We start from the raw sequence: 16,667 nt of genomic DNA on the forward strand, positions 1-16,667 counted from the left end.
TAGAGTAAGTACTATCATCCCCATTTTACAGATGAGGAAACTAAGGTTCAAGGAGGTTGAAGGGCATCTCCAGGGCCACAAAGGAAGTAAATGACAGAAACTCAATTTGAACCCAGGTCTGATCTGATTGGCTCCAAATCTGGTACTCTTTCTACCTTGGTTTTTTTTTTTTTTTTTTTTTTTGAGACGGAGTCTCGCTCTGTCGCCCAGGCTGGAGTACAGTGGCCGGCTCTCAGCTCACTGCAAGCTCCGCCTCCCGGGTTTTTACGCCATTCTCCGGCCTCAGCCTCCGGAGTAGCTGGGACTACAGGTGCCCGCCACCTCGCCCGGCTCCTTTTTTGTATTTTTTTAGTAGAGACAGGGTTTCACCGTGTTAGCCAGGATGGTCTCGATCTCCTGACCTCGTGATCCGCCCGTCTCGGCCTCCCAAAGTGCTGGGATTACAGGCTTGAGCCACCGCGCCCGGCCTCTACCTTGGTTTTTTTGTTTGTTTGTTTGTTTTTTGAGATGGGGTCTTGCCCTGTCACCCAGGCTGGAATGCAGTGGCATAATCTTGGCTCACTGCAACCTCGACCTCCCAGGCCCAAGTGATCCTCCTGTCTCAGTCTCCTGAGTAACTGGGACCACAGGTGTGTGCTGCCATGCCCAACTAGCTTTTATTTTTTATATTTTATTTTGTAGAGATGAGGGTCTCCCTATGTTGCCCAGGCTGGGCTCATGCGATCTTCCCACCTCAGCCTCCCAAAGTGCTGAGATTATAGTTGTGAGCCGCTGTGGACGGCTTACCTATGTCTTTTACGGAATAAAGAACAGACTGAGTTCAAATATCTGAAATACTCATGATTTTTAAACATTGAATGTATATTTGGACTTTACCTGGGAAATTGTATTGTGTGTAGTTTTTTCCTAATATGACTAACAGTTGACTTTACAGTGACAATTCTCTTTCAGTATCACATTCGGTTGATTTTCATCATGGAATTAGTGGTATAACCTCACTGACTTCTGCCAAAGTGTCTGAATACATTCTTTGCTCAAGGATAGGAAATGGGAAAAAGAAAAATCTTGATTCTTTTAAGCTATCTGTTTAAACTGTCTAATTCTCATTCTTTTACCTCAGTGGTTCAATTTCACAGTTTGTCAACAAGTTATTTGAATAAAGGGCAACAAAAAATAGAGAGGTTTAAAAAAATAAGATGAGTTTTTTTTTTTTTTTAATTTATAAACCCACAAGAGATAAAAATGGAAATCAAAGCTCTTGGAAATATTCAAAATATTTTGAAAATATTCAAAATATTTGAATATTCAAAAGAAGAACTCATCATGCTGTAAGTAGATTTGGAAGGGCAGGAAAATACGTCTGCAATAGAAATATGGCTCTTTGAAAGTTTCAATTTCTCTCAGTCTACAATTGCAATTACGTTGTTCAAAGGTAAATAAACTGCAGAAAATCAGCCAGATTAATCGAAAACAAGCTGAGTTCTGTGTCCTGAAAAAGAAAAGAAAACTCTTTTATAAATAAGCAGATTTATTTCTACTCTCCTCACCCTTACTTATCTTTGGACAATTTCCCCTCTCTGGCAAGTAGTGGTGACCCCTACATGCCTCTTGGCATTTCACGTCTCATGTTTTAAAATAGCTTTTTAAAATAAATTACAGCTATGAAGTCAAGAAAAAATTTCCTCCATAATAACCTATTTTTCATGCTAGCGAATCATTAGTGTGGGAAAGTATTTCCACTTGCAACTTGTCATCAAACCTTCTGTACTTGCTTGATATTTTTCTTTAATAAAACAAAAATTACTGAGCTTCAAAAATATCTTTCCAATTGCAAACATATTTAGGACAGGGCAAGCTGTTTGAAATTATACCAACAGTTTGTAAATGCCATGCCCAATGTGCCAGCCAGCATGTAGCAGTTGGGTCTTGTCTACTTCAGGGTTTTGTAGAATTATTTATAGCACATTTCATCTATTTTCAAAGTCTTTTCCAGAGAAACCATGCTAGTATGATCCTAGATAACGTGTGTGTTTCTAAACATTTGTCCTATTACTACTAGTACTCTTTGACCACAGTAAGCTCAAAGTCTTTTCATGTTCTTTGGAGACCATTTTAACACCTGATCAAAAGTTCCTTCCAAGAACCTTTACCAGACACCCAATTCATTCAGTAATTTGTCTTGAATACGTTATGGCATTTCCAAAACCAAATCTTTTTAAATTTTATTTTATTTATGTATTTGTTTTTAGAGACACGGTCTCACCCTGTCATTCAGGCTGTAGTGCAGTAGCTTGATCATAGCTCACTGCAACCTTGACCTCCTGATCTTACGCCATCCTCCCACCTCAGCCCCACTAAGTAGCTGGGATGACAGGCATGTTCCATCATGTTCAGCTAATTTTTTTTTATTTTTTTGTAGATTCGGGGTCTCACTATGTTGCCCAGGATGGTCTCAAATTCCTGGGCTCAAGTGATCCTCCTGCCTTGGCCTCCCAAAGTGCTAGAACTACATGCATGAACCACTGCACCCGGCCCACCAAATTGTTTAATATGCTTGCCTGTGTCACACGAATTTGAAAGTCTACTGAAAACAGCTTTACATTTGCTTGCATGTTCTGATTTTAAAATAGGTATGCATATGAAATTTGGAGGATGGGGGTAGGACAGAGAGAAAAAGAAGGCAGCCAAACCAATAATGTTATGTTAGTAAACATTTATATGTCAGTGAAATTATTTCATTTCTATGACAAGCACGGTGATACTGGTATAAATAAAGGAAAGGAAAAATTTCTTGCCATTTGGAAGCAACACAGACTTGAGAAGTACTGGCTGGATGGAGGCACACCAAGTATGAACCAGATAAAAGTTGGTAGGAGATACCTGGTAGATTGAGACTACTACTAGAATACTTCACCACCATGACATCTTGCTACACTGGCTTCTCTCTGCCCTCACTAACAAGAAGACTTATTTTAATAGTCTTGCCAAGAAAGCCCTTCTAGAAGAACACTTTTCATTCATGTTAGAATTTAAAGATTAGATAACATTGGTTGGAACCACAGGATATGGCTGGGCTTATTTTGATTATTTTTTATTTCAGGCTTACAAAAGTTGTTCATATCAAAGGCACCCACCCACTGATGTGCCAGGTCCAGAATGCACCGCCTTGTCACTCCTGGAAGAATGATGCCATCTAGCGGAGGAGTTGCCAGTTCTTCTTCTGTCAATCAGAAATTGGGATATTTTCAAACTTTTACTACATTAGGCATGTCTTCTTATCAATAGCCATTAAAAAAAAAAACCATCACAATTTGGTAGTAACAAACATCAAGAAAATGTTACTGTTCTGCATAGTCAAATTTCCCAAATCAGTTCACACTTCAGGTAGACCCTTATTTAAAAAAAAAGGAAGGAAGGAAGGAAGGAAGGAGGGAAGGAAGGAAGGGAGGAAGGAAGGAAGGAGGGAGGGAGGGAAGGAGGGAAGGAAGGAAGGAAGGAAGGAAGGAAGGAAGGAAGGAAGGAAGGAAGTTATCTAATCATCTTCAGTTTACCCTTAACCAGTAAAACAATGAGATGGTTTTCCACCAACAAACAGTAAGAGTTATTGCATGGTCTTAAGAGGAACATTCTGAAGTGAAAATTTACCTTAGCAGATGAAAGGTGATTAGTAACTAGAATAATGTAGATAGGATTAGGATCTTACTCAGAAAAACTGGTCATTACTAAACCTTCCAAGAATGCTACGGAGGAGGCTATCACCAAGAAGTGTGCGTTCCTACTCAGGCTTGTCTCTGCTTCCACGCCGTCCTTGGAAAGTCGAATTTTTTTTTTTTTTTTTTTTTTTTTTTTTTTAGGTGGAGTTTCGCTCTTGTTACCCAGGCTGCAGTGCAGTGGCGCCATCTCAGCTCAATGCAACCTCTGCCTCCCAGGTTCAAGTGATTCTCCTGCCTCAGCCTCCTGAGTAGCTGGGATTACAGGCATGCGCCACTACGCCTGGCTAATTTTTGTATTTTTAGTAGAGACGGGGTTTCACCATGTTGGTCAGGCTGGTCTCGAACTCCTGACCTCAGATGATCTGCCCACCTTGGCTTCCCAAAGTGCTGGGATTACTAGCGTGAGCCACCGTGCCCAGCCTGAGAGTCTATCTTTAGTGATTTTTCAAACCTGGTGGAGCATCAGCAACAAGTGTGGAGATGCTGCCTTCGCCCTCTGAGATTCAAATGTAATGTGCTCATCAGAGTGACCTCAAGCATGTATATGGCTAAAAAAGAAGACATTCGAGAAACAAAACTCCAAAGCTGAGCTGCTGCTCTACTGTGAGATGACTGCAGACATCCCTAACTACTGTGAGGTCTAGGAGGACAGTTGTCCACAGGCATCATGTGTGATCCATCAGCTGCACAAGCTCTCCTTACAGTCCCCTCTGGCACTCAGTATCTCCCTTTCCTCCCCACCTCTGACACCCAGGAGTCTGAATCTAGTGAGTGCTGACACTGAAGCCAGCACCGTCTCCCTCAGTACACGGTGGTTCTGGGCTTGCCCACTCCACTGGGGTTACATCAGACATGTCCAACAGTCAAGCTCTATCTGGAATACCAAACTCTATCTTCATCCTTCTATCCTCAAAATCGGGCATTGTGCCTAGCCCAGAGTGTATATAATAAATGTTTTTGAGTAAAAAATAAATGAATAAGTTATCTTTGCTAAGATACAGCAGTATGGCTTTTTTGAATTTTGTTTCTGAAAATCATCTGCTGAAAATTGCTTTCTGGAAAGGAGAAAATTTGTTCTTGGCAATGTTCTTAGGGCTACTCTTTGTCGTGTTTAGAAGTGTTGATGATCTCAAAATAAACATGTGTTTTGCAATAGCTAGCCAACTAGACACATAAATGTATGGATCTATTTGTGTGTGTATATGTGTGTACGCGCACACACACACACTTCCAGTGCCCCCAAACCGGACCTTTGCTAAAGCTTGCTGAGTTCTGAGACCACATCAAGTTAAATGAAAACAGCAGCCCCGCATGTGCAAGTGCTGTTTTGTGAAACATATTTAACACCCAGAACTGTAACCACTAGCCTGAGGTCAAGGAACAGAACATCTGCTTCTCTGGTTGCCAGACAGAGATGATGACATGACAACATTTGGGTGAGAAATATTCATTTTCCTCTGCAACCACAAACATACGTACAAGAGCCAGAACTCACTCCAGATTGCCCAACATGAGGAAAACAGAACCTACAAATACAGCTTGTTTTTGACAAAGAAATCATTTTTAGGAGATGAGGAATTTAGAAGCAATAACAGCAGGATTCATCTGTGACTTCCCAAAGTCAAACACTAATGGAAACCAGGAATGTAGGTCTGCATAAGTGCTGTAAACACCATCAGCACAATTAGCCATTTATTCTACAAATACATATTGAGTGCTGTTTACTGTTTCAAGCTCTATGAATACAGCAGTGAACAAAACTGACGTATCTCCCTGCTTACTTTCTAATAGACACAGCTAAACATTTATTGTGTTGACAGTATGTTAGACTACAGAGGGGGAAATAAAGAAGGAAAAGCAATGGAGAATGCTGGGGAGAAATGGGAAAGGGAGTTTATGATTTTGATTAAGAGCTCAAGGAAAGCAGGACTGAGAATGGGATTTGTAAGCAAAGATTTGGAGGATGTCAGAGAGCAAGCGGCACAGACATCTGAGGAAGAGCGCTCCAAGTCGAGTCCGCATTCACGCCTGACGTGTCTGAGAAGACTCGTGATGTGGTCTGAGCAAAACCGAGACTCACTGCCATGGTTGTTTTCCCAAAGTGACTGTGAACTCAACCACGAGGACTGGGTCTTATTTTTCAGGGTATCTCCAGGGTCCAGGATATGATACAATGCTTTGTTCAAATGGTGAATAGTAAGTGTATGGGTTAAATTACTCATCAACAGAGTGATGATGTGTGATCTTACCACCATGGGTGCTGTTACTGAAATCAAAACTCCCATGGGTTACAAGTTAGTGCCACACATAGTGACTGCGCATGGCACTGTGCTTTGAACACACACTATCCACCACCCCATCCACCTTCCTGTACCAGCCATCTCAACCAACAGGAGCAGTGTGTGTGGGCGCCCATGAAAAGAAGGCAGGCTGTTACCAAAGAACTCTGCTTATACCTCCTATCGGTAACGTTTGTGAAAATCAATATTGTGCTGATTTTCAACTCATTCTTCATTGTAGTTTCCTAAAACCATATGATATAAATCGAAGTTATTTCAGAATTGCATGTCTTTTTTTCAGCCCAAAAGTTTTTCCTAACATTCTATTTACTTCAAATATTTATTCTATTTCCTTTCTCCTTATTCTGAATTTTATTTGTTCTGTTAGATGAACATCCCCAAAGTGAAGGAGTATATTAAAACTAAAGTTATCCCAGGCAACCATAACCTAAATAGTAACTAACACTCTTAAGGTCTTGTATATTTTGCAAGAGGCAGAAGACAAATTCACTCATTTCTATTCTGACCTTTAAAAGACATGGTGGAAATGTTTCATGATTATTATTTGGATAAAGAACAATTTTCCACCAGGACAGTTTCTGGTGTTTCTGGTTAAATCATGTAGCTCTGATTCAGAATGTACTTAAATTGTGACATCTCCCATCCATAAAAATAATGATGGTACCACCTCTGAATGATGTAACTGTTTTTGTTTTGAGCTGTGTGGTTTTTTGGTGGAGTTTGGGGTGGGGGTAAGAGTGGGCAGATGGGAAGGAGAGTTGAATCGGCCTATTATCTTCTCAGTGTAGAGGTCAACGCTGGCTACAATCTTCCAAGCATAGCTTTTGCTATATGTCACATATAGTAACTCAAATTTATAAATCATAAATATTCCAGTATAAATTTTATTTTCAAACAGTGCCAAGTACAAACAGCAGGAATGGAAGGATGAGAATGATCTGTATCTGGTTTTTCATATGCCAAGGATTACCAATGGCCAAGCCCAGGACAAGGCGTACTCATCATACCTTCTGTTTATTCTACCTCTGACTGCAATATAAGATTCATCTTGTTAGTCTCTGCAACTGACACTAAAATTAGTACTTAGCTCTGAATTCAGCCACATCTAAATTACCATTTTCCTCTTTTTATAGCCAAATAACATTACAGCAAGAAAGGCTACTGTAGCTACTTTCAAATATAAATTGCATTTTAAAAAAGTTAATTGAAACCACTGAGACTTCATAAGTATTTGGAAACATCATTTATATTTCTAGTCTCTATAATTGCTACTGTGAAATGAACAACCTAAGAATGTAAACAAGTCCGAAAATATGTTTCTAAATTTGGTATGATTATCAAAATTCTAATAGAAATAAATGCCTGTTTTTCTCCCCCAGTGGCCATTTAATTCAATATCATACACATTGCCAACACTTCACCGAACCCCTATGGCCTCTGCCAACTAATAAAAAAGAACAGCAAAGAAAAGTAATGAGTAGTCAGGATATTAAAGATAATAGAGAAATACCGATTTCTATAGTGGGTATATGAAATTCTCTTGAATGAACCAGGATCTAGATCCAATCCCAAGATACATGATTTGTCTTTTAAAATGGTGTTCTTTAATCAAATTGAATTCTAGAGTAAATTTGGAGAGACTGTGATACATTTTCAAAATATGTAGAAAGGGCAACAATTGTTAAAACAATTACAGCCAGATAGTACACAAAATCCTTCCAGTAGAATCAGTACATTGCATTTATTACTATAGCATTTTATATGCGGTATATGGTAAATGACCATTGACCTGATCTGAGACCTATCTCCAAATGCAAGGTGTTCAGATAGGAAAATCGTTGGGGAACCGCAGAGGGGATAAGGAAGCAAATCTTCCAAACATGGTAACTTAAATCCCTTAATGTGACATCTCAATATCTCAATAATCAGTACATCTAGAGCGAAAAAACAGAACAAAACAAAAAAACAAAAAACGAAAAACCTCTAGAGCTTCTTTAAATCGAAACTCGGCTGGGTGCAGTGGCTCACACCTGTAATCCCAGCACTTTTGGAGGTCAAGGCTGGTGGAGCATCTGAGGTCAGTTCAGGAGTTCAAGACCAACCTGGGCAACATGGTGAAACCTCGTCTCTACTAAAAAAAAAAATACAAAAATTAGCTGGGTGTGGTGGCAGGCGCCTGTAATCCCAGCTATTTAGGAGGCTGAGGCAGCAGAACTGCTTGAACCAGGGAAGTGGAGGTTGCAGTGAGCTGAGATCACGACATTGCACTCCAGCCTGGGTGATACAGTGATACTCCACTTCTAAAAAAAAAACAAAAAACAAAACAAACAAACAAAAAACCTCATGTCTATTTGCGCAGCAAAAGCACAGTAGTCCTTACTTAGCCTGGGACTGTGCTACTTACTCCCTTGTACTAAATTTCTAGCTCGTCTTTCTGGTCCTGTTGAAAATGACTGAGAAATGCGCAGAGTGAAATCTGAGTGGATTACCTCCATCTTCATTTATCCAGTAAAGAAAAAGATTCATAGTTCCCACTTCAGTGATCTGATGGTCCTTTCCATAGAGCCACAGGACCTGCTGACACCCATTATCCACTGCTTCACACTGGGCAAAAAGAGATGATCCGTAATTCCTTTAAGAAAGAGAAAATATGCAGGTTACAAACATACTTCATCCCCACTCCCTCATCTTCTACACTCTGATAGCCTTCAGGTCTTAATTCACATGTGGACGTAGTGAAGGTATGATGTTCTTAATATATATACACTCTCTAGTCAGTTGCATAACCTTAAAGGAAAACTCTTTAGAGAATCTAAGTGATTTAACTGTATTCATCAGAGAGAGAACAATGTGAAACCTTGAAATCTTAACTGGAGAAGTATTAATAGAAGAACACAGGTAAGCAACCAAGTTAATGAGAACAGTTACAAGTTACTGAGTATGTTTCCACACACCAAGGAATTTTATATGAATTACTTCAATCTCACATCAATACTACGAAGTAGACACTATCATTATTTCCATTGTTCAGATGAGAAACCGAGGTTTAGAGAAGTAACTTCTGTCAAGTTTCTGCAGAAGAGCACCAAGTGTGCACACTTTTATCTAAGACCCTTTAATGTATCCAAGGAACACATAATGCCCAATTCCCCTAAAAGATAGGACAAATATTAAATGTTAAAGATAGGACAGATGTTCAAAGTCTTGATGTTGACCAAAAAGTATTTCAAAAGCTTATTTTTTTCAGCCTGCACCATTCATCCCAGCTTATTTAAAATGAAAGGAACAAAGTACATTTTTCTGGAATGACAATTTAGTGTTATAATACTTTCAACGTATATCTTTTATCTAAACTTATATGGGAAAATTATGGAGTATATTATAAAACAGGGATGAATATTTCAGACAAAACATGAGAGTCCTCAAATAAATGTGATAGCTGCTTGCCTTCATATACTCCGGGCTGTATAACTAAGTCTGAGAAGTACTGCCATAAGACTGTCAGGGGTCAGGAATAAATTCTAGACCCCCCATCGCACTATGAAATCCCCAGAAATACACAGAAACAAACAATGAAAAACAACTAAAACGACTACAAATGTAGCAATGTAAAACTCCTACATTACATTAATGTAATCTACCACAAAATAGGTCTCTTAGAGTATCTCTTTGACATCTGGGCAAAATTACAATTTGTGTTGTTGTCTAAATAAAAGTTGAGCATGAGGCCAGGCACAGTGGCTCATGTCTGTAATCCCAGCACTTTGGGAGCCCGAGATGGGCGGATCACTTGAGGTCAGGAGTTTGAGACCAGCCCGGGCAACGTTGTGAAATCCTGTCTCTACTGCAAATACAAGAACTAGCTGGGCGTGGTGGTGGACGCCTATAATCTCAGCTACTAGGGAGGCTGAGGCAGGAGAATCATTTGAACTTGGGTGGGGGGCAGCAAATGTTGCAGTGAGCCGAGATAGCACCCTGCACTCCAGTCTGGGTGACAGAGTGAGACTTGGTCTCAAATATAATAAAAATAATAATAACAACAATTAAATATTAGAGCCTCATGTTAATGTTTATCTACTGTTTTCATCTGCACAGCCTCCCTTCCCACTATATTCCATACTCTTATAAAAACCTGGTCTTTCTATAGAGCTATGTCATTATGCTTAGACTGATAATATAGCATCTTTCCCTACCACAGCTGATGACAATATAGCATCTTGCTCTGCTGCAGCTGAATTAAAGGGTGGGCATTTAACCTAAGATAGTCACATGATTCCTCCTTTGGGTACATCGACTCATTTTAATGTCTATAACCTGAAATACAGGCATTTTCTCCTTTCTGGGGTTGCTTACTTGGTATGATGTAAACCTGGGGTCGGCTGTGTCCATGATCCCATTTCACAGAAGAAAGCATGTGAAGCAGAGCCCTAGGCCAACATGGAGCCAGAAGCTCTGACCAGAAATAGAGGAAGAAGGGAAGAAAAAGGGGGATGTGCAAAGGACACAAGAAACTTGGAAATAATTTCTTTAAACCCTAGCAAGTCCACTGCCAGTATCCTAGTTTCATAAGTCAATAGATCCCTTGTCTGCTTAACATCATTTCGAGGCCAGGCGCAGTGGCTCACGCCTATAATTCCAGCACTTGGGGAGGCCGAGACAGGTGGATCACCTGAGGTAGGCAGTTCGAAACCAGCCTGACCAACATGAAGAAATTCTCTCTCTACTAAAAATACAAAAAAATTAGCCTGGCGTGGTGGCGCATGCCTGTAATCCCACCTACTCTGGAGGCTGAGGCAGGAGAGTCTCTTGAACTCAGGAGGTAGAGGTTGCAGTGAGATGAGATTAGGCCATTGCATTCCAGCCTAGGCAACAAGAGCAAAACTAGTCTCAAAAAAAAAAAAAAAAAAAAAAAATCATTTCAGGTTGGTTTTCTGACTTGCAACTGAAAGAATATTGACTAACCACTGAAATATTCCAGTAAACTATGGAAAACAGACATCATACCATGATGATTGCAACTGGAACATGATGAGGTTGACTCACACCAAGGTAATGTTAAGAGTCATTAAAAGGGTTGGGCACAGTGGCTTATGCCTGTAATCCCAGCACTTTGGGAGGATGAGGTGGGCGGAACACTTGAGGTCAGGAGTTCGAGACCAGCCTGGCCAACATGGTGAAACCCCGTCTCTACCAAAAATATAAAAAATTAGCCACGTGTAGTGGAGCACACCTGTAATCCCAGCTACTCGGGAGGCTGAGGCAGGAGAACCACTTGAACTGGGGAGGCGGAGGTTGCAGTGAGCCGAGATCGTGCTACTGCACTCCAGCCTGGGAGACAGAGTGAGATTCTGTCCCGGCCACCAAAAAAAAAAAAAAAGAGTCATTGAAAGACCCTTAAAACATACACTTCTAAATACAGATGACAAAATGTAAATTCTTGGCCAATGTGGAGATGAAGCAAGTCTGGTATACAGACAGGAGCTATTAAAAATATAAATAGATAAATAAATATGAAAAAGACAACAGATAGGAAGCTATAGTTTAATGACCATAAAAATTCAAAAAACCTTATTCATAATTGATAGTAAATAGATAACTGAGTTAAATTATAAATGCTTTTTAATAATGAGTATAAACCAGATTGCAGGGGACGTCCAGTAGAAAGACCATAGGCCGTGGTACAGCCCTTTCACTTTGCCTCATTTAATCCATCTGGCAAACAAAAATATCTGCTCTATATACCTCATTGGGTTGTTTGGAAAAAATAAATAATAACAATAAAAGCCAAAAAATGAGTTACATGAGACTGTATTCAATATCCTAATGAAATTGAGCTTAAAAAAATAACTATTTTGGTGGGGTATGATGGCTCATGCTTGGAATCCTAGTAACTCGGGAGATCGAGGCAGGAGGATCGTTTGAGGCCAGAAGTTCCAGACCAGCCTGGGCAACACAGGGAGACTGCATCTCTAAAAAATAATAACTATTTTACTTGAATTTTTTCTCATTCATAGACACAACTGTGAAGTTTGACCATACCTGAAAATAAATTATTTTTCATATACAAAATGCCTTTCAGACTGTATTAAAAAACACATAGAGAATTCTTACCAGATGGATATTTAGCCTTTCAAAGAAGCGTCTAAATACAAATGGATACACACTTTTGAAAGTGCAGCTGAGCCGGGCGTGGTGGCTCATGCCTGTAATCCCAGCACTTCGGGAGGCCGAAACGGGTGGATCACGAGGTCAGGAGATCATGACCATCCTGGCTAACACGGTGAAACCCCGTTTCCACTAAAAATACAAAAAATCAGCCGGGTGAGGTGGCGGGCGCCTGTAGTCCCAGCTACCCGGGAGATTGAGGCAGGAGAATGGCGGGAACCCGGGAGGCGGAGCTTGCAGGTAGCCGAGATGGCGCCACTGCACTCCAGCCTGGGCGACAGAGCGAGACTCTGTCTCAAAGAAAAAACAAAAAAAAAACAAAAAAAAAAGAAAGTGTAGCTGAATTAGGCTGGGCACAGTGGCTCACGCCTGTAATCCCAGCACTTTGGGAGGCCAAGGCAGGTGGATCACAAGGTCAAGAGACCGTGACCATCCTGGCCAACATAGTGAAACCCGTCTCTACTAAAAACACACACAAAAAATTAGCCGGGCGTGGTGGTGTATGTCTGTAGCTCCAGCTACGTGGGGGGCTGAGGCTGGAGAATTGCTTAAACCCGGGAGGCGGCAATTGCAGTGAGCCGAGATCACGCCATTGCACTCCAGCCTGGGTGACAGAGCAACACTCCATCAAAAAAAGGAAGGAAGGAAGGGAGGGAGGGAGGAAGGAAGGCAGGAAGAAAGGAAGGAAAAGTAAGTGTAGCTGAATTAAAACCATAGCTCCTCAGCTTCGTGAAGCACTGGGCAGGGAAAGAGAATTAAAGATAGTGACTATTTCAATGCACTGAAAAGGAAAGGGTTTCTTATGGTTAGTGTTAGATTGATTGACTGACATATTACATTCTATAGATGGTCTTTATTCTCCCAAATTTTAATTTGCTCAACGTTCTCTCACAGGTGTAAGCTATCTGATTAATGGCCACAGGATAACTGATACCACGGTAATATAGTTGGGTTCCCGCCCAGGTGCTGCCAATATTCATAAGAGAAACATGTTCTTGGAGGAAACGGAAAAATGACAAAGTAAGAAAGCTATTGACATAAAAACATTTCAATATAGTTTTAAATAGAATAGATATCTGGGAGAACAGACATATTAAATACATCCCTCCAAAAGAATAAATTCTATTATGTAAAATTTAACTGATTTCTTCTAAGATAAAGAGAGTCCAGGAAATGAAATGAGACAGTGAGAAAACCACAACATCAGTGACTGTGAGAGGTTACTACAGGTTGAGGATCCCTAATTCAAAACTTCGAAATGCTCCAAAATCTGAAACTTTTCAGTGCCAACATGATGCTCAATTTGGATTTCGAATTTTTCGGATTAGGGATGCTCAAAGAGAAATATTCCAAAATTTGACATCCAAAACACATCTGATCCCAAGCATTTCAGGTAAGAGATATGTAACCCATACCTGCCAGACTGGATACTAAGTACTTAACCACGTTATTTCACTGAGTCATCTAAAAACAACCCTAGACTTTATTGTTCTTTGGAAGACTTGGAGAAAGAGAGAATTCAGTTGTAGAAGATCTCACAGATAGTTAAGTGTGTAACTCCCAGACACCTGACTCCTAAGTCCAAGCTTTTAACCATTAGGGTACCATTAGGTTATCATACTGCATTTGCTGAAAGCTTTCTATATGCCAAGTCCTGTCCTAGGCACTTTCTATTATCTCACTTAATCTGTGCAAGGTATTATTGCCTCAACTTTATAAATGAGGAAACTGATACATAGAGCAGTTAAGTAACATGCCCAAGGCAAGTAGGTTGGTTTGTTTTTAAAGACTTCAAGCTTTTTCAGAGCAGTTTTAGGTTCCCACCAAAACTGAAAGGAAAGTACAAAGATTTCCTGTATCCCCTTCTCCCCATCCAAATGAATAGTTTCTACCATTACCAATGCCTAACCCCAGAGTGGTACATTTGCTGCAATTAATGAACCACATTGACATACCATTATTACCTGAAGTCTAAAGTTTTTATTAGTGTTCATTCCTGGTGTACATTCTATGGATTTGGACAAATCTATAATGACATTTACGCACCATTATGGCAGTTAGGTTTTTAAGCCAGGTCTTTCTGACTTCAAAGCTTGTACTCGTAAATGCAGAATCAGAATGCAATGAAAAAAGAAAAAGCTAAGAGAGAGATAATTTGTGTGTGTGTGTGTGTGTGTGTGCACGTGTGCATGTGCAAGAGAGAAAAAGAAAGAGAGAGAGAACGACAGAAAGCCTTATTCCTCCCAAATTAACTAAGGAATCACCTGGAACTAAAAATATTTCTACAGTGCAAGACCTTTCTCTAGCTCAGTGCTTCTCAAGCTTGGCTGCATGCTAAAGAATCCTGATGCTTAGTCTCTGCCCCAGACCAAATAAACCGGAATCTCTGGAGGAAAGAACCAGGCATCAGTATTTGGTAACACTCCCAGGTGATCTTAATTTGTAACCCAGGTGAGGCCCATTATACTTGGCCTCTCCTTCAGCTGTGTACAACTGTATTACTTTTCTCACTTGTGTATATTTAGAAATAGACGGATAATGCTACCTCAAAACCTTCAAAATAGTGGCACAATCTCAGAATTAAAAAAAAAAAAGCTTCTCTCTTTTCCTCAGATTCACTTAGATAGAAAGCAGAAAGTTCTTGAGCTTATGAGACTCAATAGTTACTTAAAAATACCAGTTGACTACGGTTGTCATAAAAAATGCTCAAGGGTAATTGTTGACTTAATTAGGTTTACAGATGTAATGATACACACAACTAAAGTTGACTCCAAATGTCTTTGCCAACTCAACAGGATAATACTAAATGTGGAATCTTTTGTTCCCCTTGTACTTCTCCAGGTCAGAAGCATAGGAGACAGCCGTAGGACATTTTGGAAGTGATAGGCATATAGGTTAAATGCCCATCCTTTTGGTTACCACCTTCCCTCTTGTCATTTTTAATTTATGATTTCAATACTTTCTTCTCCAGTCTCTTCCTTTCCTAAGAGATTTCAAGTCAATTTCCATTGATCATAGTCCACCTGAGCCTAATGAAGCAAATATATTTTATAATAGATTTTATTTTTTTAGAGCACTTTTAGGTTCACAGAGAAATTGAGCAAAAAGTAACAGAATTTCCCTATTATACCCCTTCCCGACTACCTTCTCAGTTTTTCTTATTATTATCATTTTGCATTAGTGTGGTCCACAAGACCATAGTTTACATTAGGGTTCACTCTGTGTTGCACTGAAAGCATTAATTTTTAACTGCCCTACAGTGATCATGTATTCTGCGACAGAGCATTAAATCATCGTTTACAAAATAAATTGCAACCTGCCCAAACACCGGTTAATCAAGATTGCCCTACAATTTCTGTGCCCCCATGTTATCTTTTTCCTAGACAGGTAGGGGGAGCTAGAAAGCAATATTTTAAAAAGGGAAACTTTTTCCTTATTACATCTCATCCAGATTGTTTATTTACTCTCTATATATGGTATATATGTGGTATGCAGTGGTACATAGGCACATGCTCTGCGAAGAAGTTTGAACCAGTAAAAAAAAAGAAATCAAGAGTCAAAAAAAGGAGTTTTCAACCTGGCTAGCCTAGGACACAGGAAGGTGTGTTCTAAGCCAGAAGGAGAATAGGCTTCCTAGTTTTAACGCATTCCATTTGGATTTCTCTACCCATTGAGGGAATGCACTTGCTTATTGCCAGTGGGGATGACTTTTATAACCATTCTTTTTTTCTTTGGGTAGGTGAGGAGAGAAAAGAAAAAGGAAATACAGCAAGACTACAGAAGGGTCAAATTCAGTGGTCATTGCCTCTAATACCCCGGCAGCATGTCATGTGACTCTCTCCTGCCTCCTGAACCTACATGTCCTACCAGGGCCCACAAGACTGCCATGGACACCTTTTTGGACAGCTGCTGCCCTGGGTATGTGAACAGCACCATTTGATACATGCAAAGCAAGAACCCATGCTGCTTAATCCAGTTATTCTCATTCACCCATAGGGGCATTCCTAACTCATGGCCAAGTCCACCCCTGAAATCGTCCGACACTTTTTAAATGCTCTTTTATTCCCTGCCAGCTACATATGGCCTATGAGACTGGCCTGACAGAGCCAAAGCAGAGCTGTCCCGCAGCCAGTTGGCAGCAGGTGTGGCCACAATCTGTGGCAATGAAGACAGCACTTCAGTGAGGCGGGCACCTTCCCCAGACAGGACTCCCTGGAGCCAACTGAGAGCCTAGGTCTCAGGACCAGATGCTCTTTAATGCCAGCCATTAGCCTGCAGCCAGAGACCAGTGCCCAGGGGCAGTTTATCCAAAGCACCGATGTGATGCTTGTTTTAGTTTCTTGCTTCAGTTCTTGCCTAGGTATCATATCCAGTGTTTCGCCCTTATGAAGGGCCATTGGCTATCCTTTAAACTAGCACATCTAAAAGCGACGGCACTGAATTCATACTGCGTTTACATAGGAAAAGCTACTATAGCTGGCTTGCTGAA

The 16,667-nt window shown here is 40.4% G+C and overlaps 1 protein-coding gene across 4 annotated transcripts in view; it reads right to left on the minus strand.

Moving 5' to 3' along the window:
• BCAT1 (branched chain amino acid transaminase 1) overlaps positions 1–16,667 on the minus strand; it is a 137,069-nt gene that overhangs the window by 21,121 nt on the left and 99,281 nt on the right. For 3 of the 4 annotated variants that reach the window (XM_023209067.1, XM_023209065.2, XM_023209068.2), the window contains exons 7-8: positions 8,503–8,645; positions 3,135–3,220 (exon numbers count right to left, since the gene is read on the minus strand). In XM_023209067.1, the coding sequence (XP_023064835.1) occupies positions 3,135–3,220; positions 8,503–8,645 (229 nt within the window). Of the gene's footprint in view, positions 1–644; positions 1,490–3,134; positions 3,221–8,502; positions 8,646–16,667 lie in introns of those variants that run through there. The other variant, XM_023209066.2, reaches the window with a different exon arrangement.

This window comes from Piliocolobus tephrosceles, chromosome 10, assembly GCF_002776525.5.
Source record: "Piliocolobus tephrosceles isolate RC106 chromosome 10, ASM277652v3, whole genome shotgun sequence".
NCBI classification, from domain to species: Eukaryota; Metazoa; Chordata; class Mammalia; order Primates; family Cercopithecidae; genus Piliocolobus; species Piliocolobus tephrosceles.